The sequence below is a fragment of the Protomyctophum parallelum genome, assembly GCF_964188405.1.
Source record: "Protomyctophum parallelum genome assembly, chromosome: 21".
NCBI lineage: Eukaryota > Metazoa > Chordata > Actinopteri > Myctophiformes > Myctophidae > Protomyctophum > Protomyctophum parallelum.
Genome location: NC_139713.1, coordinates 5,926,230 through 5,950,381, shown reverse-complemented (window position 1 = coordinate 5,950,381; position 24,152 = coordinate 5,926,230). Strand labels below are relative to the sequence as shown.

The window sequence follows — 24,152 nt, the reverse complement described above, 5'->3', positions numbered from 1 at the left end:
TGGAAAACTGTCAGGATGTCGAAGACATTTCTTAGAGTCTGATCTGGGGTCAGAATGGAAAACTGTCAGGATGTCGAAGACATTTCTTAGAATCTGATCTGGGGTCAGAATGGAAAACTGTCAGGATGTCGAAGACATTTCTTAGAGTCTGATCTGGGGTCAAAATGAAAAACTGTCAGGATGTCGAAGACATTTCTTAGAGTCTGATCTCGGGTCAGAATGGAAAACTGTCAGGATGTCGAAGACATTTCTTAGAATCTGATCTGGGGTCAAAATGAAAAACTGTCAGGATGTCGAAGACATTTCTTAGAGTCTGATCTCGGGTCAGAATGGAAAACTGTCAGGATGTCGAAGACATTTCTTAGAATCTGATCTCGGGTCAAAATGAAAAACTGTCAGGATGTCGAAGACATTTCTTAGAGTCTGATCTGGGGTCAGAATGGAAAACTGTCAGGATGTCGAAGACATTTCTTAGAGTCTGATCTGGGGTCAGAATGGAAAACTGTCAGGATGTGGAAGACATTTCTTAGAGTCTGATCTGGGGTCAGATTGAACTCACCCCTGCAGACGGGCTCCCTGCCGCTCCACACGGGCAGGGAGGCGTTGCGGCAGGTGAGCGAGGGCGCCCCCTGCAGGTGGTAGCCCATGTGGCAGTGGAAGCGGGCCACGCCCCCCGGCAGCAGGTCCAGAACCGACACCTCGCCGAAGTGCGGTCGCCTCGGCAACGCGCAGCTCAGTCTGAAAACTACACGCACACACACACACACACACACACGCACGGACGCATGCACGGACGCACACACGCACACACACACACACACACGAGAACACTGTGTTAGAAGTGCGGTCGCCTCGGCAACTCGCAGCTCAGTCTGAAAACTATACACACACACACACACACACAAGCACACGCACGGACGCATGCACGGACGCACACACGCACACACACACACACACACACGAGAACACTGTGTTAGAAGTGCGGTCGCCTCGGCAACTCGCAGCTCAGTCTGAAAACTATACACACGTGCGCACGCACACACACACACACACACACACGAGAACACTGTGTGAGACGACAATCTCCCTGCACGTCTGATTCTATCCACACTTTTCCTGGGCTGTGTGTGTGTGTGTGCTCCAGTTCCTGTTGATTTCATTGGATATCATTGAGTCATCTGACCAGTTTCATTGGCTTTCATTGGATCAAATCGACAGGAACTGTCTGGAGCACACACACAGCCCTGCAGGAAAAGTTATGGATACAGAGTAGCCATGTTCAGTGTGGCATCCCCCCCCCCACCCTGTGGAACTCTCTTCCAATAGAGGGTATGCGCATATACTTAACCCATTCTGACCTGAGATCAGATTCATACGAGGTTTCCACTGGACACACACTGGTTCTGATTAAAGTGAATGGCACATCGAGTGGCAAAGCAACAGGCAAAGTGAGTTTAATTAACATTGTTTAATGTTGTTTAATGCAATCAGACAGGACTTTTCTGTGTGGATGTCTGGGCTGTCAAGGCCAGAAAGTAGTTTTTTTGCCACACAGTGTAGGCGTTCCTGCATAACTTCCTGGTTTGATGATGATGTCACGCACATACCCTCTATAGAGATTTGCCCTTAGAGTATATATGAATAGAGGAGGCACCCAGAGGAAACCCTGAGGCGAAATGGCCATAGTGGTCGGATTTGGTATTGCAGCTCGAGCCAGCGCTGCTCCGTTGACTATCATTGTTCATGTGATTGGGGCCATGAACACGTGAACGAATGTTTCATACGTGAACGCAGCACAAACGGCACAATGATAGTCAACGGCTGCAGCGCGTTCATGTGTTTGGGGCAAATCCATCCCAGAATGCACTCTGTTCCTACACGGAAGGAGGAGTGAAATCGCCTCATGTGCTTTAGAGCAACTTAATGCAAGTGGATGGGAGGAGGAATCTGGTGCCGTCTCTATTCATATATACTCTAAGGATTTGCCATGCTCCAACACTGGTCTCTTTTAAGCAGGGGGTTTTCAACTGATTGTGAACCATGCAGGGACCACCACCCACCCATTCTGACCTGAGATCAGATTCTATAAACGTCTTCTACATCCTGACAGTTTTCTGATAAAGCTATGTTTCTATGTCAGTCGTTCTTCAATTTTTCAAAAACAGCAGACCTACAAGCTCGTATCGCGCCACCGAGTGGCGCGATACGAGCTTGTAGGTCTGCTGTTTTTATGAGATATGAGCTTGTAGATCTGCTATTTTTCAATAGTTAAAGCACGACATGATGCTAACACCAAAATGGGTCCCCGTTCAGAATGGGTTAAAGAGTCAACCTGGGCACCACTGTTGCGTTTTGAGCGGGGATATGGGCTAAGATTAATGCTTTTGTAACACTAGCTATGCATCCCATGTGTATACTAGTGTACATCCCACTGTTTCTCAAACAATTGTCCACTGACTACTACTAATGTCCTAATAGTAATAATAATGACTCAATCAACCAGACAATCCGCTGCACTTCTTCCCCCTCTTGAGATCCCAACTCCCTTTTTCTGTTGAATTTCTGGACCTCCAATTTGTCGATAAATTACTACATGGACGGTCATCATAGGTCACCGGGTCATTCAGTTCACTGTTTCTCATTTTTTTAAAGGGATTGTGACATTAAAAAAAAGGTTTTGGATTTGTTCTTGTTTTTATTTAGGTTTTCTAATCTCAATTGCACCCAAAAAAACATGATCTTTTAACATTCAGTAGATTTTCTGTGATCTGGGGTTTTCTGGCTCAAACAGGTGCTCTGATTTGCCGGCAGTAAGTGACATCACTTACTGCAAATCCCATATATGTCAATGGGATTTGCCAGCAGATGTCACTGTTTCACTGTGTTGCCTGTTTTCATTGTAGCTCAAAAGGCCCAAAAAACCCCAAAGAAAACTTCAGACCACAGAAAATCCACTGAATGTTCAAAGTTCAGGTTTTTTGGGTGTAATTGAGGTCATAAAACCTAAAAGAAAAAAGAAAAATAAATGAAAATGAATGTCATAAAACCTTTAATATATTTTTTATCCCACGATTTTGTAACCCATTTTTCACCCCTGTGTCAATCATCTAATGTGATGTCATGGTTGAGTGTCCAAGTTGCTCCTTTACACCTGACAGGGGGGAGTTTCCCTGGTTGGACGTAGCGCGTGGAAGGAACACGTTATTCCAACCAGTTCCTTTCCCCTCCATCAGGCGGAGAGAGGGGGAGAGAGGGGGAGATAGAGAGAGAGAGAGAGAAAGAGAGGGAGAGAGAGAGGGGGAGAGGGGGAGAGGGAGAGGGAGAGAGGGGGAGAGAGGGGGAGATAGAGAGAGAGAGAGAGAGAGGGGGAGAGGGAGAGGGAGAGAGGGGGAGAGAGGGGGACATAGAGAGAGAGAGAGAGAGAGGGGGGGAGAGAGAGAGAGAGAGAGAGAGAGGGGGGAGAGAGAGGGAGAGAGAGGGAGAGAGAGGGAGAGAGAGAGGGGGAGAGAGGGGGAGAGAGAGAGAGGGGGAGAGAGGGAGAGAGGGGGAGAGGGAGAGGGAGAGATTCATCTGTGGTGTTACGGGAACATTTTTATGACATGTTTCAAACTAGACGACACTAGAAACTAGACTATGACTAGTTTTAGTCATAGTCTCTTGAATAGTTTTCCCTTAGTTTTAGTCACATTTTTAGTCACCCGGAATGTTTTAGTCTTTAGTCTAGTTTCAGTCGACTAAATATCATGAGATTTGAGTCGACTAAATCTACAGTTGATCTATAGTCGACTAAAATGCATTTTGGTGGGCATTGATGCCATCATTTTTTACACTTGCTGAACATAGCCGATCTATACAAGCTTGTAGATCTGCTATTTTCAGCATGAAACCAAAGTGTAAAATGACTCACTGGATCTCTTGTCCACTAGTCCCTTCCTAACTAGTCTAGTTTTTATTTGTTGACGAAATTGTCAGTATATTTAGTCTTAGTTTTCCTCAGTGAGAGATTGCAGCAGTTCAAACTGTAACACAATAATACAAGTAGTAGTTGCGAACGCAGTGAGCCACTTACTATGACAGCAAGGGCTGAATGTCTGTGTGTGTGTCACGCTGTTACACCACCCGCCCGCCACCAGAGGGCGCAGCTGTAGCACACACACACACACACACACACACACACAGGGCGCAGCTGTAGCACACACACACACACACACACACACACACACACACACACACACACACACACACACACACACACACACACACACACACAACCACACACACACGAGCTGCGTTCGCTTCCCGCGTTTGCGCGTCTTACTTGTAGTAGTAGTAGTGATATATGAGTTGAGTTCTCTCCTAATTCAATCCAATTGGTATCCTGAACCGGAAAATGAATTCTCTGTTTTCGAGGACACTTCTTCTACTGGTTGACAACAGTGTTGTTTTCGTCGACTAAAACTAAGACGAAAAATGTTCGTCGACTACCTTTTTCCACTGAAGAAAACTAAATGGAAACTAAATTAAAACTGTGCTATGATGACTAAAACTAAGACTAAATATACTGACAATTTCCTCAACAAATAAAAACTAGACTAAAATGTTAGGAAGGGACTAGTGGACAAGAGATCCAGTATAAGTCATTTTACACTTGGTTGCATGCTGAACATAGCTGATCTACAAGCTCACAATGCGTCGCGCTGCGACGCGTTGTGAGCTTGTAGATCGGCTATTTTCAGCAAGTGTAAAATAAGTCATTATGATGGCAACAAGGCCCGCAAAAATACAATTTAGTCGACTAAATCGCCTGTAGATTTAGTCGACTAAAATCTTATGACATTTAGTCGACTAAAACTAGACTAACACTAATACATTCCAGGTGACTGAAATGTGACTAAGACTAAGTGAAAACTATTCAGGAGACTAATAATGACTAAAACTAAAATAGAAATCTGCTGCCAAAAACAACACTGGTGGACAACAGAGTTATTGCGAACGCAGTGAGCCTACTATGACAGCAAGGGCTGAATGTCTGTGTGTGTGTGTCTGTGTGTCTGTCTGTCCCGCTGTTACACCACCCGCCCGCCACCAGAGGGCGCAGCTGTAGCACACACACACACACACACACACACACACACACAGGGCGCAGCTGTAGCACACACACACACACACACACACACAGGGCGCAGCTGTAGCACACACACACACACACACACACACACACAACCACACACACACGAGCTGCGTTCGCTTCCCGCGTTTGCGCGTCTTACTTGTTATTGCACAAAAGCTCAAAGTGTAAAACCCTTCCAAACAGGCTTCAGCTTTATAGAAATGGATCGGCGCTTGTGCAGAAAAACCCAGGTTTTAAATCCGAACATAAATCTATACGGGTTGCAGCTTTTAAGACATATAAACAACAACAACAATAATAAAAGAAAAACAACAAAAGAAAGATAAAACAGAAAACAACTCTGTATAATATATATTAAAGCTACAATCTGTACGTTTTATGATGTACGTTATCTCTCCTCTCCCTCTGCCAAGACAGGAAATTACAACCATGTCGAAAGTACAATAAATCAAGGAGGATGGGCGTGTCAGGGGGGGGAGGGGGAGGGGGGGGGGGGAGGGAGAGAAGCAACAACACTGCAGGAACAAGATTAAAAACTGTAAAACTATCATAGCAATAACCCATTTTGACCTGAGATCAGATTCTAAAAATGTCTTCTACATCCTGACAGTTTTCTGAAAAAAGCTATGTTTCTATGTCAGTCGTTTCTTCGATTTCTTTCAAAAATCGCAGACCTACAAGCTCGTAGCGCGCCACTCGGTGGCGCGCTATGAGCTTGTAGATCTGCTATTTTTCAATAGCTATAAAGCACAACATGATGCTAACACCAAAAGGGGTTCCCCGCCCCAAAATGTGTACGATGAAAAACTATCCGTAGCAATAATACAAGTAGCAACAGCAGTATAGTAGCTATGAAAGCAATAACAATAATGAATGAGTTGAGGTCTCTCTCCGCTAATTGGATAAAATGTGGTGTCCTCCTAACTTGAAAACAAACACTATAGTCTGTAGAAAATAAAGTATTACTGTCACAATATAGATCTATTTAACCCTATTTAACTGTTACTGAACAAACACTATACTAGCAATGATTACTGATTACAATATAGAGCTATTTAACACTAACACTGTAACTGAACACACACACTATAGCAATGATTACTGTCACAATACAGAGCTATTCAACACTGTAACTTAACACACACACTATAGCAATGATTACTGTCACAATATAGAGCTATTTAACACTGTAACTGAACACACACACTATAGCAATGATTACTGTCACAATATAGAGCTATTTAACACTGTTACTGAACAAACACTACTATAGCAATGATTACTGTCACAATATATAGCTATTTAACACTGTTACTGAACACACACACTATAGCAATGATTACTGTCACAATATAGAGCTATTCAACACTGTAACTGAACACACACACTATAGCAATGATTACTGTCACAATATAGAGCTATTTAACACTGTTACTGAACACACACTATAGCAATGATTACTGTCACAATATAGAGCTATTTAACACTGTTACTGAACACACTCTATAGCAATGATTACTGTCACAATATAGAGCAATTTAACACTGTTACTGAACACACACTCTATAGCAATGATTACTGTCACAATATAGAGCTATTCAACACTGTTACTGAACACACACTATAGCAATGATTACTGTCACAATATAGAGCTATTTAACACTGTTACTGAACACACACACTATAGCAATGATTACTGTCACAATATAGAGCTATTTAACACTGTTACTGAACACACACACTAGCAATGATTACTGTCACAATATAGAGCTATTCAACAATGTTACTGAACACACACTATAGCAATGATTACTGTCACAATATAGAGCTATTTAACACTGTTACTGAACACACTCTATAGCAATGATTACTGTCACAATATAGAGCTATTCAACACTGTTACTGAACACACACTATAGCAATGATTACTGTCACAATATAGAGCTATTTAACACTGTTACTGAACACACTATAGCAATGATTACTGTCACAATATAGAGCTATTTAACACTGTTACTGAACACACACTCTATAGCAATGATTACTGTCACAATATAGAGCTATTTAACACTGTTACTGAACACACACTCTATAGCAATGATTACTGTCACAATATAGAGCTATTCAACACTGTTACTGAACACACACTACTATAGCAATGATTACTGTCACAATATAGAGCTATTTAACACTGTTACTGAACACACACTCTATAGCAATGATTACTGTCACAATATAGAGCTATTTAACACTGTTACTGAACACACACTGTAGCAATGATTACTGTCACAATATATAGCTATTTAACACTGTTACTGAACACACACTATAGCAATGATTACTGTCACAATATATAGCTATTTAACACTGTTACTGAACACACACTCTATAGCAATGATTACTGTCACAATATAGAGATATTTAACACTGTTACTGAACACACACTATAGCAATGATTACTGTCACAATATAGAGCTATTTAACACTGTTACTGAACACACACACTATAGCAATGATTACTGTCACAATATAGAGCTATTTAACATTAACACTGTTACTGAACACACTCTATAGCAATGATTACTGTCACAATATAGAGCTATTTAACACTGTTACTGAACACACACTCTATAGCAATGATTACTGTCACAATATAGAGCTATTTAACACTGTTACTGAACACACTCTATAGCAATGATTACTGTCACAATATAGAGCTATTTAACACTGTTACTGAACACACTCTATAGCAATGATTACTGTCACAATATAGAGCTATTTAACACTGTTACTGAACACACTCTATAGCAATGATTACTGTCACAATATAGAGCTATTTAACACTATGTTACTGAACACACACTATAGCAATGATTACTGTCACAATATAGAGCTATTCAACACTGTAACTGAACACACACTGTAGTCAAAACATCTCAAAGAATAACAGCGGCTTGTACAATGTATGCATCATCGTACACCGATGCCACCCGGTAAAACATAACCGTGGTTGATGATAATATACGCTAAGCGACTGTTGATTTCATGCAGTGTTTTCCCTATATCTGATCTAATTGCGTAATAGCCTAATCTTCTCATCTCGTTAATTAGCACGACGATTGGATCTGTCCTGTGAACGTGTTGTTTACAGGCTCAGATTAATGGGCTCTCATCTCATTAGGAGGCTTAAGTGTGTGTGTGTGTGTGTGTGTGTGTGTGTGTGTGTGTGTGTGTGTGTGTGTGTGTGTGTGTGTGTGTGTGTGTGTGTGTGTGCGTGCGCGTATACACGTTTGGAATTCAGATGTATTTGTATTCCTCGCATTTCTTGTCAATAGAAGCATCTGTGTGTAAAATAATGCATTGTTTTGGGTCTACAGTCACTGGCTCCTGTAAGGGTGGTTGTATTAATCCATTTAAACCTGAGGACAATTTAAAAAAAATAAGTCTTCTAAAAAGACCATATTCTGAAAAACCTATGTTTCTGAGGCAGTCGTTCTCAAACGATGTCATGTCAAAGACTCACAAATGTATTTGGCCGCCGACCCCCCCCCCCCCCCCCCCCCCCCCCATCTGAAAATATGTAGTTCGCAGAAGCAAAGATTTGAGTTAAAAACGTTCGCTCTGAAAGAATATATATTCCAAATTTGCGGCACATTTTCACGATAAAAAAAAAATAGCAGACCTACAAGCTCGTAGCTATGAGCTTGCAGATCTGCTTTTTTCAATAGCTAAAGCATAACAAAATGCAGCAAACACTAAAAGGTGTTCCCGTCTAGAATGCGTTATTCTATCACTGCAGTAAATTCTATCCACTCATGACTTCTGCCAGTACGCTACAGTATGTTCTGTAATTCACAATCAGCTTATACAGGTGTAAAAAAAAATATATATCACACACGTGTGAACTGAGTGGTGCAATCCCCCCCCCCCCCCTCTCTCGCCCCCTACTGCTATTATTAAGTCACATACTCATGCTTACACAGACACACAAACAGGTACGAGTACTCATGCTTACACAGACACACAAACAGGTACGAGGACATTGCAAGCTGGTTTTAGGAGTGGTTGCACCACTCAAAAAAAGTGGGTGATATTGTCTTTTTGTGCAAAGCTCTGTCATAGCGCGCCACCGAGTGGCGCTCTACGAGCTTGTAGGTCTGCTATTTTTTGAAAAATCGAAGAGCGACTGACATTTTTAGAATCTGATCTCAGGTCAGAATGGGTTAATCAGACCAGTGTGTGTCTGTGGAAACCTTGTATGAATCTGATCTCAGGTCAGAATGGGATAATTGCCTCAACACTCGTCTTTGAGATTTTTCAAAAATAGCAGACCTACAAGCTCCTATGAGCTTGTAGATCTGCCATTTTTCAATAGCTAAAGCATGACATGATGCTAACACCAAGATGGTTTGCTCCAAGGTGTTTGCTTTTTATTCAAAACACCACGAATAAGACACAACGTTTGTTTGGGCCGTAAACGAACGGCCTTCATCAGGTGATAATCGCCAGTATGTGTGACAACTCCCTTTAAAAACACCATAAATACATAAACACCTTGGAGCAAACCTGTGTGCGGACTCTCCTCTCTTAATCTTCACTGTAGGGACTGGGTTGTGCGCTATAGCCACCTATACCTTTTGTACTAGGAACTCTAAATTAAGCCATGAAAGACAGTGGCTCAGTTAACCCTCTAAGACCCAGCGTTGCTTTTTAGCAACAATTTTATTTTAATTAATTACTAAATTATTATTTTTTTTTCTGTACTTTTTTCACCTAAACGTCATCAGTGATGTTCATTGCAATGCCATTTCAATGCCATAATTGGTCATGATATTTGCATATAAATACCCCCCAAAGAGGCTGAAATTCACACAAATAAAAAATGTCTGGACTCGATGTGCGATTAAATTTTTTTTTAACCTAAGACTTTTGACCTTTACCCTAATAAAAGTAGGTACAGTACTTGTAATATATGTTTTTTTGTGATCATTAGAATGTCTAGAACATGTTTTATTCATTATTGTGAAAGATATCCCCCAAATGTAAATTATTAATTTATTATATTATTATATAATTATTATACATTTTTCATCAAACTTTTTTTTTTTTTTTTTTTTTTTTACATATTTTTTAGTCTTAGTCCTAATAGTACAAAGTAGTAGTAAGGTTGAAATCTATTTTTTTGCAAGTAGAAATCAATGCGGGTGTTAGAGGGTTAAAGGGATTGTGACATTAAAAAAAAAGGTTTTGGAATTGTTCTCCCAAAAAACATGAACTTTTAACATTCAGTAGATTTTCTGTGATCTGGGGTTTTCTGGCTCAAACAGGTGCTCTGATTTGCCGGCAGATTGTGATGTAAGATCCTGCAAATCCCATATATTATGTCAATGGAATTTGCCAGCAGATGTCACTGTTTTCACTGTGTTGCCTGTTTTCATTGTAGCTCAAAAGGCTTCCAAACCCCAAAGAAAACTTTCAGACCACAGAAAATCAACTGAATGTTCAAAGTTCAGGTTTTTTGGGGTGTAATTGAGGTCATAAAACCTAAAATAAAAAATAAAAATAAAAATAAATGAAAATGAATGTCATAAAACCTTTAACAGCACCCTTGTATATCCGTTATTTTGTAGTGCCGACATTTTTTCCACCTTGGTGTGGTTCCTTGGTTCCTTGGCACCTTGGTGTGGTTCCTATTTTTCCACCTTGGTGTGGTTCCTTTTCTAGAATAAACCCCATTGAAACTGAGAAAGTATATAGATATAGAAACTAGAGCTAGTACTCGATTAAAAAAAAATCTAATTAATCAGAGGCTTTGCGATGAATTAATCTAGATTAATCGCATTTTAATCGCATATCATTATTTGACCCGAGAACAGTGAGAAAGCAATTTTTTCAAATGGATTTTGGTATACTAGTGAATCAATGAATAGTGAATACATAAGTTTAAGCAATAAAACATTGTTTTTGTAGTAATAGGGGTAATAATTCTTTATTGAATAATTGCACACAACTGTGCTGTAATCCACGCTACCATCGGATAGCCTTTTAAATCCTATTTCCAATCCACGGGGACAAGCATAGTGATCTCAGCGGCTTCCCCCAGTCTGGTGAACTGTCTGCGGTGTCTGGTGGTGTTATTGTCTGAAGAGGACACGGACACTTGGTGCGCAGGTCCGTCTGAAAACTGTCCAGTGACAACGTTCCGCGGTGAAAAAATTTGTGCGATTAAAATGCGTTAATTTTTTTAATGCATACATTTTTCTGTAGTAAATTAATCGTAATTAATCGCAATTAGTCCTGGCCCTAATAGAAACATAGGTTTTTCAGAGAAATGTCAGGATTTAGAAGACATTGTATATAGAATATGGCCTCAGTCCGACTCCTAAATGGGGTTTAACCATTCCTATAGTGGTTACATTTTGGAAAAATGAGAAGATATATACGCATTCTCCTGAGCAGTGGGTGCTCATTGCTCAGCCACAGAAACAAATGGCATTAAGCCATTTTGGGGCGGGAACCCCTTTTGGTGTTGGCATTATGTGTTATGCTTTAGCTATTGAAAAATTACAGATCTACAAGCTCATAGCAGGAACAAACTGCAGGTTGAAAAGACCCTCAGCTCTGAACTCGGTAGAATCTGCACCTGGCTCGCTGATAACAAACTATCCTTACACCTGGGAAAAACTGAATCCATCCTCTTCGGATCAAATAGTAAACTCAGCAAGGCAGATGGCTTCTTGGTTAGAGTGGGTGACAATATTATCACACGAAAAGATGAAATTACCTACCTAGGTTCCATCCTGGAGGCCAATCTTTCCGGTGATAAAATGGCCACCAACGTAATCAAAAAAGTCAATCAAAGAACAAGATTCCTTTACAGGATCTCCTCACTGGTCAGCAAAAACACCTTGAAGACCTTAACAGGAGCCCTCGTACAAGGTTTCTTTGACTATGCATCCACCTCTTGGTACCACAGCACCTCAAAGGCCCTTAAAACAAGGCTCCAGACCTCCCAAAACAAACTGGTCAGGCTCCTACTTGGCCTCACCCCCCTCACCCCTGCCCACTTTGACAGGCTGGGATGGCTTAGGGTCGACGACAGAGTACAGCATCTTGCAATGGGTCTGGTCCACAAGATTCGATACACCACCAAGATACCCATGTACCTGTCTAAATACTTCCTTAATGTAAACGAAGTCCACACCCACAACACCAGAGGGAGTGCAACAAACCATGTACAACCCAGATTCGGCACAAACAAGGGACTAAATTCTTTTCGCTCCTATGCCACCAAAATGTGGAACGCCCTACCAACAGTCATTAAGACATGTGAATCCCTTGACTCCTTCAAAACCGCTCTCAAAGGGCACCTACGGATGGCTGCAATTCGAAACTGGCCTCTGTAAAATCTGAATCCCCCCCCCCCCCCCCCATTTTCCCTCACTGTATATTGTATCTTTTCCCTTTTTTGCTTCCCATTATGATGAATTACTGTTCTGTTCTTTAGCTACATAGAAATGTCTATTTGTATGTCTCTAAATGTCTGTATGTCTTTAAATGTTTTGATGAAATGAACAATGTGGACCCTGTTGTAAACAAGTGTAATGCTTAATTGGGTCGTCCACTCACAGTTGATAGTCTTTGTATTGAGTTTGTGCTTAAAATGTACTGTAAATTCTACAAACTGTTAATAAATATTTCAATCAATCAATCAATAGCGCGCCACCGAGTGGCGCGCTACGAGCTTGTAGGTCTGCTATTAAAAAAAAAAAAAAAAAATGGAAGAACGACTGACATAGAAACGTAGCTTTTTCAGAAAACTGTCAGGATGTAGAAGACATTTTTTTTTTTTTCAGAATCTGATCTCGGGTCAAAATGGGTTAATGAATTAAAACGGTTCAACCCGGGCACATCTGCCATGCCCGGGAGGGGGTCTCTCCCCTGCTCGCCCACTGAGACGTTTAGACTCTGGTGTCAGGGAGTCGAACCACTCCCCTCCCCCCCCCCCCCCCACTGGGCGACAATGTCACCCCCCACGTCATTTGAAGCAGATGGCACTGTGCAGCGGATCGGAAACTTTGGATGATTTATCGTATAGTTTTGGGACAATTTCCAAAGTTGTATGATGCGGACACATAATTAAAACCTTCTTGTTTGCCTGTATGTAAAAAAAACCCATCCTGGAACATGTTGACGCGTTTAAAACCCATACACAGTCAGTGTGTGTGTGATAATTAAATGCCAAAATGAATGTTTTAAATTATGGCCGTTAAATACACTAGAACACGAGCACACCTCAAACACCTCAAACTGTTTAGTGTTCTAATTCTAAACACACATATGTGACCAGATTTGACTGAGAGACTGCCATCGCGCAAATTACAGCTTTTCACCAGAGGAGAAAAACCATTTTCCAAAATGAGTTAATAGCACAGGCAGACTCGTCACATACTAGAGCATGTCTGAAGTATTAAGTGTCAGAGCCGAAATCGACATGTAAATATGAAATAAATGCCCAAACATGTAGCTATAGGCGTAACGTTAGAGACCACAGAAGTGAACCTTTCAAGCCTGTTTTCTCAACTCACTGTTTCTCTGCCAGACATTACTCCATAAGCCATATCTCCAAAACTGGCGGGCCAAACTGACCAGCCAATATGTCAATTTGAAGCTATGATTCCCTGCTTTCATATGACAAAAAACTAAAATTCCAAAAAAATCCAGTGGGAGTCAAATTTAGTCACATATTTATTCCAATCCAATGAGGACTCACCCTGATAGTGCAGCTGAAACGTGCCCATGCTTCCATCCAATGAGGGACTCACCCTGATTAGTGCAGCTGAAACGTGCCCATGCTTCCGTCCAATGAGGACTCACCCTGATAGTGCAGCTTAAACGTGCCCATGCTTCCATCCAATGAGGACTCACCCTGATAGTGCAGCTGAAACGTGCCCTGCATGCTTCCATCCAATGAGGACTCACCCTGATAGTGCAGCTTAAACGTGCCCATGCTTCCATCCAATGAGGACTCACCCTGATAGTGCAGCTGAAACGTGCCCTGCATGCTTCCATCCAATGAGGACTCACCCCGATAGTGCAGCTTAAACGTGCCCTGCATGCTTCCCTCCAATGAGGACTCACCCTGATAGTGCAGCTTAAACGTGCCCATGCTTCCATCCAATGAGGACTCACCCTGATAGTGCAGCTGAAACGTGCCCTGCATGCTTCCGTCCAATGAGGACTCACCCTGATTAGTGCAGCTTAAACGTGCCCTGCATGCTTCCGTCCAATGAGGACTCACCCTGATAGTGCAGCTTAAACGTGCCCATGCTTCCATCCAATGAGGACTCACCCTGATAGTGCAGCTGAAACGTGCCCATGCTTCCCTCCAATGAGGACTCACCCTGATAGTGCAGCTGAAACGTGCCCTGCATGCTTCCATCCAATGAGGGACTCACCCTGATAGTGCAGCTGAAACGTGCCCATGCTTCCATCCAATGAGGGACTCACCCTGATAGTGCAGCTGAAACGTGCCCATGCTTCCGTCCAATGAGGGACTCACCCTGATAGTGCAGCTGAAACGTGCCCATGCTTCCATCCAATGAGGACTCACCCTGATAGTGCAGCTGAAACGTGCCCATGCTTCCATCCAATGAGGACTCACCCTGATAGTGCAGCTGAAACGTGCCCATGCTTCCATCCAATGAGGACTCACCCTGATAGTGCAGCTGAAACGTGCCCATGCTTCCATCCAATGAGGACTCACCCTGATAGTGCAGCTGAAACGTGCCCATGCTTCCATCCAATGAGGACTCACCCTGATAGTGCAGCTGAAACGTGCCCTGCATGCTTCCATCCAATGAGGACTCACCCTGATTAGTGCAGCTGAAACGTGCCCTGCATGCTTCCATCCAATGAGGACTCACCCTGATAGTGCAGCTGAAACGTGCCCTGCATGCTTCCATCCAATGAGGACTCACCCTGATAGTGCAGCTGAAACGTGCCCTGCATGCTTCCATCCAATGAGGACTCACCCTGATAGTGCAGCTGAAACGTGCCCTGCTTCCATCCAATGAGTACTCACCCTGATAGTGCAGCTGAAACGTGCCCTGCATGCTTCCATCCAATGAGGACTGACCCTGATTAGTTCAGCTGAAACGTGCCCTGCATGCTTCCATCCAATGAGGACTCACCCTGATAGTGCAGCTGAAACGTGCCCATGCTTCCATCCAATGAGGACTCACCCTGATAGTGCAGCTGAAACGTGCCCTGCATGCTTCCCTCCAATGAGGACTCACCCTGATAGTGCAGCTGAAACGTGCCCTGCATGCTTCCGTCCAATGAGGACTCACCCTGATAGTGCAGCTGAAACGTGCCCTGCATGCTTCCCTCCAATGAGGACTCACCCTGATAGTGCAGCTGAAACGTGCCCATGCTTCCGTCCAATGAGGACTCACCCTGATAGTGCAGCTGAAACGTGCCCTGCATGCTTCCATCCAATGAGGACTCACCCTGATAGTGCAGCTGAAACGTGCCCTGCATGCTTCCATCCAATGAGGACTCACCCTGATAGTGCAGCTGAAACGTGCCCTGCATGCTTCCATCCAATGAGGACTCACCCTGATAGTGCAGCTGAAACGTGCCCTGCATGCTTCCATCCAATGAGGACTCACCCTGATAGTGCAGCTGAAACGTGCCCTGCATGCTTCCATCCAATGAGGACTCACCCTGATAGTGCAGCTGAAACGTGCCCATGCTTCCATCCAATGAGGACTCACCCTGATTAGTGCAGCTTAAACGTGCCCTGCATGCTTCCATCCAATGAGGACTCACCCTGATAGTGCAGCTGAAACGTGCCCTGCATGCTTCCATCCAATGAGGACTCACCCTGATTAGTGCAGCTGAAACGTGCCCATGCTTCCGTCCAATGAGGACTCACCCTGATAGTGCAGCTGAAACGTGCCCTGCATGCTTCCCTCCAATGAGGACTCACCCTGATAGTGCAGCTGAAACGTGCCCATGCTTCCGTCCAATGAGGACTCACCCTGATAGTGCAGCTGAAACGTGCCCATGCTTCCGTCCAATGAGGACTCACCCTGATAGTGCAGCTGAAACGTGCCCATGCTTCCGTCCAATGAGGACTCACCCTGATAGTGCAGCTGAAACGTGCCCTGCATGCTTCCGTCCAATGAGGACTCACCCTGATAGTGCAGCTGAAACGTGCCCTGCATGCTTCCATCCAATGAGGACTCACCCTGATTAGTGCAGCTTAAACGTGTCCACACTTCCATCCAATGAGGACTCACCCTGATAGTGCAGCTGAAACGTGCCCATGCTTCCGTCCAATGAGGACTCACCCTGATAGTGCAGCTTAAACGTGTCCTGCATGCTTCCGTCCAATGAGGACTCACCCTGATAGTGTAGCTGAAACGTGCCCACACTTCCATCCAATGAGGACTCACCCTGATAGTGCAGCTTAAACGTGTCCACACTTCCATCCAATGAGGACTCACCCTGATAGTGCAGCTGAAACGTGCCCACGCTTCCATCCAATGAGGACTCACCCTGATAGTGCAGCTGAAACGTGCCCATGCTTCCATCCAATGAGGACTCACCCTGATAGTCCAGCTGAAACGTGCCCATGCTTCCATCCAATGAGGACTCACCCTGATAGTGCAGCTGAAACGTGCCCTGCATGCTTCCATCCAATGAGGACTCACCCTGATAGTGCAGCTGAAACGTGCCCTGCATGCTTCCGTCCAATGAGGACTCACCCTGATAGTGCAGCTGAAACGTGCCCATGCTTCCATCCAATGAGGACTCACCCTGATAGTGCAGCTGAAACGTGCCCATGCTTCCATCCAATGAGGAGCGGTAGTACACGGACAGGACGTTGGTGGGGCTGCGGATCACCTGACCCTCCACCAGCAGCGTGTGATTGGCCAGCACCAGCGGGGCTCCGCCCTCACTCAGTCCCCTGATGGACAGCTGTTCGCCCTCCGACAGGTTGACGCTCTTCACCTGAAATATACGTAACGTAAATAATTAAATATACGTAACGTAAATATACGTAACGTAACGACGAGGCTTTACAAGCAGTGTTGTTTTCGTCGACTAAAACTAAGACGAAAAATGTTCGTCGACTACCTTTTTCCACTGACAAAAACTAATGGAAACTAAATGAAAACTAAGCTACGATGACTAAAACTAAGACTAAATTTTGCTATACTGACAATTTCGTTGACAAATAAAAACTAGACTAAAATGTTAAGAAGGGACTTCGCGTTGTGAGCTTGTAGATCGGCTATTTTCAGCAAGTGTAAAAACACTCATTACGATGGCATCAAGGCCCACCAAAACACATTTTAGTCGACTAAATCACCTGTAGATTTAGTCGACTAAAATCTTATGACATTTTAGTCGACATTTAGTGACTAAAATGTGACTACAACTAAATGAAGTTTCAGTCCAAAGACTATTAAACTAAAATCGAAATTTGCTGCCAGAAACAACACTGTTTACAAGTGCAGAATAACTCACTGAAACGGCGCTGCGAGTTTACAAAACTAACGAGAAATAATTTGACAAAATGTCCTTTATTTTTGGTTCTTTGTCAGTAAGTATATCCGATATCTTTCTAAATAAAATAGTGAAAATAGCCGATCCAACAATGTGATGTGTTGAGCTTGTGGACCAGTGAGTTCTCTGCACTTTTTTTTAACCCATTCTGACCTGAGATCAGATTCATACGAGGTTTCCACTGGACAAACACTGGTCTGATTAAATCTCGACCCTGTCTATACCCCCTAAAATAAACTAAAACTAAACCTAATAGAAAATGGTATGTGCAGGTGCATTTATATAGTGCCTTTTATCCAAGGCCCTTTACATAGATTGTTACATTACATTCACCCATTCACACAAACATTCATACACCGATGCCGGAGGAAACCATGCAAGGCACCAACCTGCACATCAGGAGCAATGAGGGGTTCAGAGTCTTTGCTCAAGGACACTTGGACACTAACTCTGGGGGAGCACCACAGGGTTCGAACTGGCAACCTTGCGGTCACCATCCGGTCACTCTACCACTGAGCCACCGCCGCCCCAAAAAAACTAAGCTTTACACTAACCTTTTCACAAGATAAAAAACTAGAATATCCCATTTTTGTCAGGAACACCTTTTGGCGTTAGCATCATGTCATGCTTTAGCTATTGAAAAATAGCAGATCTACAAGCTCATAGCGCGCCACCAAGTGGCACGCTACGAGCTTGTAGGTCTGCTATTTTTTTTTAAATCGAAGAACGACTGACATAGTAAACATAGCTTTTTCAGACTACTGTCAGGATGACGTAGAAGACATTTTTAGAATCTGATCTCAGGTCAGAACGGGTTAAATAGTACAGTACAGTACAGTACAGTACAGTACAGTACAGTACAGTACAGTACAGTACAGTACAGTACAGTACAGTACAGTACAGTACAGTACAGTACAGTACAGTACAGTACAGTACAGTACTTAATGCACTCTACCAATTATCGCTCTGCACGCTCTGGCAACCCACCACCATGACCCATTCATCAATCCTAGTCAATTAAATGGTCTCTTGTTGAGGAACCTGACGATTGAGGGAACTAATGAGCTGTATAGATCACTAAAACCATCACACTTTAGTATACTAAAGTCTCCTTTTGTTCCTGTCGGGGTGGAAACCTTGTATAATGTCCTATCCTAAACCATTCCTTTTTATATTGTTATTTTAAAACATGTAGTATCTATCAAGTAGTGACAGTGGGTGATCTACAGTACAATCTCTGCTGTTCAACCATGTACTTCTGTTATTATTATTATTATTATTATTATTCTTTTATCCCACCATTTTGTAACACATTTTTCACCCCTGTGTCAATCATCTAATGTGATCCTGGGCTCTACACACCCTCCGCCAACCTAGTCCCCATATATGGGGGACAAGGGGAGAGCAACGGACTTGAACTCATGCTTCCTTCATGCCTGAGTGTCAAGTTGCTCCTTTACACCTGACAGGGGGGGTTTCGCTGGTTGGACGTAGCGCGTGGAAGGAACACGTTATTCCAACCAGTTCCTTTCCCCTCCATCAGGCGCCCCGGCTGGCCAGGGGGAGGCAGTTTAGTGACCAGGATTACTGCATGTTTTTTGTGAGGGTACCTACCCTAGGGGACACGGGGAGAACATGCAAACTCCACACAGAAAGGCCCTTTTCGGTGCAACTTCTGTTATTATTATTACAGCTGCTGCTATTTTATAAGGCTAAAAGGATAACGGAAGGTAAGGTGTGTGTGTTACGTTACCTGCAGCTCTACTCCGTAGCCCGTGTAGACGGTCACCGTGTAGGTGCAGTGTAGGAACGTTCCGTCCGGGAGCGGGGGGTCATCGGTGGAGTCTATGTACCCTTCTGGGTCCGAGAAGTTCACCATGCAGTCTGACACCGCTGAGGAAAGGAAAGGAAAGGTACTATGTTTACCCAGGGTAACTGGACTAAGGAAAGGAAAGGTACTATGTTTACCCAGGGTAACTGGACTAAGGAAAGGAAAGGTACTATGTTTACCCAGGGTAACTGGACTAAGGAAAGGAAAGGTACTATGTTTACCCAGGGTAACTGGACTAAGGAAAGGAAAGGTACTATGTTTACCCAGGGTAACTGGACTAAGGAAAGGAAAGGTACTATGTTTACCCAGGGTAACTGGACTAAGGAAAGGAAAGGTACTATGTTTACCCAGGGTAACTGGACTAAGCGAAGGAAAGGTACTATGTTTACCCAGGGTAACTGGACTAAGGAAAGGAAAGGTACTATGTTTACCCAGGGTAACTGGACTAAGGAAAGGAAAGGTACTATGTTTACCCAGGGTAACTGGACTAAGGAAAGGAAAGGTACTATGTTTACCCAGGGTAACTGGACTAAGGAAAGGAAAGGTACAATGTTTACCCAGGGTAACTGGACTAAGGAAAGGAAAGGTACTATGTTTACCCAGGGTAACTGGACTAAGGAAAGGAAAGGTACTATGTTTACCCAGGGTAACTGGACTAAGGAAAGGAAAGGTACTATGTTTACCCAGGGTAACTGGACTAAGGAAAGGAAAGGTACTATGTTTACCCAGGGTAACTGGACTAAGGAAAGGAAAGGTACTATGTTTACCCAGGGTAACTGGACTAAGGAAAGGAAAGGTACTATGTTTACCCAGGGTAACTGGACTAAGGAAAGGAAAGGTACTATGTTTACCCAGGGTAACTGGACTAAGGAAAGGAAAGGTACTATGTTTACCCAGGGTAACTGGACTAAGGAAAGGAAAGGTACTATGTTTACCCAGGGTAACTGGACTAAGGAAATGAAAGGTACCATGTTTACCCAGGGTAACTGGACTAAGGAAAGGAAAGGTACTATGTTTACCCAGGGTAACTGGACTAAGGAAAGGAAAGGTACTATGTTTACCCAGGGTAACTGGACTAAGGAAATGAAAGGTACCATGTTTACCCAGGGTAACTGGACTAAGGAAAGGAAAGGTACCATGTTTACCCAGGGTAACTGGACTAAGGAAAGGAAAGGTACTATGTTTACCCAGGGTAACTGGACTAAGGAAATGAAAGGTACCATGTTTACCCAGGGTAACTGGACTAAGGAAAGGAAAGGTACCATGTTTACCCAGGGTAACTGGACTAAGGAAAGGAAAGGTACTATGTTTACCCAGGGTAACTGGACTAAGGAAAGGAAAGGTACCATGTTTACCCAGGGTAACTGGACTAAGCTCAAGAACTTGTTTACAGCCAGACCCTGCTCATAGAACATTTCATGGTAGAGGTTCAATGCCTTGTCCAAGGGCACTTCAGCGGTGGTAAATTTAACGTGCCATTCCGGGGATACGAACTATAGTGTCCTTCACGATATCAAGACCGCTCCGCAAACCGTTCGGCCACCGCTGCCTCAGGAGACCCCACAGAGACGTTCACCATGCAGTGACACCACTGAGGAGGAGACCCCACAGAGACGTTCACCATGCAGTGACACCACTGAGGAGGAGACCCCACAGAGACGTTCACCATGCAGTGACACCACTGAGGAGGAGACCCCACAGAGACGTTCACCATGCAGTGACACCACTGAGGAGGAGACCCCACAGAGACGTTCACCATGCAGTGACACCACTGAGGAGGAGACCCCACAGAGACGTTCACCATGCAGTGACACCACTGAGGAGGAGACCCCACAGAGACGTTCACCATGCAGTGACACCGCGGAGGAGACCCCACAGAGACGTTCACCATGCAGTGACACCACTGAGGAGGAGACCCCACAGAGACGTTCACCATGCAGTGACACCACTGAGGAGGAGACCCCACAGAGACGTTCACCATGCAGTGACACCACTGAGGAGGAGACCCCACAGAGACGTTCACCATGCAGTGACACCACTGAGGAGGAGACCCCACAGAGACGTTCACCATGCAGTGACACCACTGAGGAGGAGACCCCACAGAGACGTTCACCATGCAGTGACACCACTGAGGAGGAGACCCCACAGAGACGTTCACCATGCAGTGACACCACTGAGGAGGAGACCCCACAGAGACGTTCACCATGCAGTGACACCACTGAGGAGGAGACCCCACAGAGACGTTCACCATGCAGTGACACCACTGAGGAGGAGACCCCACAGAGACGTTCACCATGCAGTGACACCACTGAGGAGGAGACCCCACAGAGACGTTCACCATGCAGTGACACCACTGAGGAGGAGACCCCACAGAGACGTTCACCACCATGCAGTGACACCACTGAGGAGGAGACCCCACAGAGACGTTCACCATGCAGTGACACCACTGAGGAGGAGACCCCACAGAGACGTTCACCACCATGCAGTGACACCACTGAGGAGGAGACCCCACAGAGACGTTTACCATGCAGTGACACCACTGAGGAGGAGACCCCACAGAGACGTTCACCACCATGCAGTGACACCACTGAGGAGGAGACCTCACAGAGACGTTCACCATGCAGTGACACCACTGAGGAGGAGACCCCACAGAGACGTTCACCATGCAGTGACACCACTGAGGAGGAGACCCCACAGAGACGTTCACCATGCAGTGACACCACTGAGGAGGAGACCCCACAGAGACGTTCTCCGTGCACTCTGCACTGCGTAACATCATATTTGCCTCTGAGATGTAGTGGAATAATATACCGTGCTACAGTACCTCGAAATTGCACTTGAGTGTACAGTATTTGAGTACATTGTTGTTACAGTGTGTTTTTGAGTCTACGAGGACAGACAATGCCCTGTCTTTCTACGAGGACAAAGTCCTGTCCTTCTACGAGGACAGACAATGTCCTGTCTTTCTACGATGACAAAGTCATGTCCTTCTACGAGGAATGACTGTTTCTATGAGGACAGACAAAGTCCTGTCTTTCTATGAGGACAGACTGCTTCTACGAGAAATGACTGTTTCTATGAGGACAGACAAAGTCCTGTCTTTCTACGAGGACAAAGTCCTGTCCTTCTACGAGGACAGACAATGCCCTGTCTTTCTACGAGGACAGACAATGCCCTGTCTTTCTACGAGGACAAAGTCCTGTCCTTCTACGAGGACAGACTGCTTCTACGAGAAATGACTGTTTCTACGAGGACAGACAAAGCCCTGTCTTTCTACGAGGACAGACTGTTTCTACGAGGACAGACTGTTTCTACGAGGACAGACTGTTTCTACGAGGACAGACTGTTTCTACGAGGACAGACTGTTTCTACGAGGACAGACTGTTTCTACGAGAAATGACTGTTTCTACGAGGACAGACTGTTTCTACGAGGACAGACTGTTTCTACGAGGACAGACTGTTTCTACGAGAAATGACTGTTTCTACGAGAAATGACTGTTTCTACGAGAAATGACTGTTTCTACGAGGACAGACTGTTTCTACGAGAAATGACTGTTTCTACGAGGACAGACTGTTTCTACGAGAAATGACTGTTTCTACGAGGACAGACTGTTTCTACGAGAAATGACTGTTTCTACGAGGACAGACTGTTTCTACGAGAAATGACTGTTTCTACGAGAAATGACTGTTTCTACGAGAAATGACTGTTTCTACGAGAAATGACTGTTTCTACGAGGACAGACTGTTTCTACGAGGACAGACTGTTTCTACGAGGACAGACTGTTTCTACGAGGACAGACTGTTTCTACGAGGACAGACTGTTTCTACGAGAAATGACTGTTTCTACGAGGACAGACTGTTTCTACGAGAAATGACTGTTTCTACGAGGACAGACTGTTTCTACGAGAAATGACTGTTTCTACGAGGACAGACTGTTTCTACGAGAAATGACTGTTTCTACGAGGACAGACTGTTTCTACGAGGACAGACTGTTTCTACGAGGACAGACTGTTTCTACGAGAAATGACTGTTTCTACGAGGACAGACTGTTTCTACGAGGACAGACTGTTTCTACGAGAAATGACTGTTTCTACGAGGACAGACTGTTTCTACGAGAAATGACTGTTTCTACGAGGACAGACTGTTTCTACGAGGACAGACTGTTTCTACGAGGACAGACTGTTTCTACGAGGACAGACTGTTTCTACGAGAAATGACTGTTTCTACGAGGACAGACTGTTTCTACGAGAAATGACTGTTTCTACGAGGACAGACTGTTTCTACGAGAAATGACTGTTTCTACGAGGACAGACTGTTTCTACGAGGACAGACTGTTTCTACGAGAAATGACTGTTTCTACGAGGACAGACTGTTTCTACGAGAAATGACTGTTTCTACGAGGACAGACTGTTTCTACGAGAAATGACTGTTTCTACGAGGACAGACTGTTTCTACGAGAAATGACTGTTTCTACGAGGACAGACTGTTTCTACGAGGACAGACTGTTTCTACGAGGACAGACTGTTTCTACGAGGACAGACTGTTTCTACGAGGACAGACTGTTTCTACGAGGACAGACTGTTTCTACGAGAAATGACTGTTTCTACGAGG

At 44.1% G+C, this 24,152-nt stretch overlaps 1 protein-coding gene across 1 annotated transcript in view; it reads right to left on the bottom strand.

The window, feature by feature from the left end:
* The window catches only part of sez6l (seizure related 6 homolog (mouse)-like), a gene marked incomplete at its 5' end in the record, with an annotated part of 64,815 nt that extends 42,495 nt beyond the window's left edge, over positions 1–22,320 (bottom strand). Inside the window, 4 exons of the mRNA XM_083792967.1 lie at positions 560–745; positions 16,957–17,152; positions 19,464–19,650; positions 21,074–22,320. Of these exons, the coding sequence (XP_083649093.1) occupies positions 560–745; positions 16,957–17,152; positions 19,464–19,650; positions 21,074–22,320 (1,816 nt within the window). The remainder of the gene's footprint in view (positions 1–559; positions 746–16,956; positions 17,153–19,463; positions 19,651–21,073) is intronic.
* Between the last annotated feature and the right edge of the window lie 1,832 nt (positions 22,321–24,152).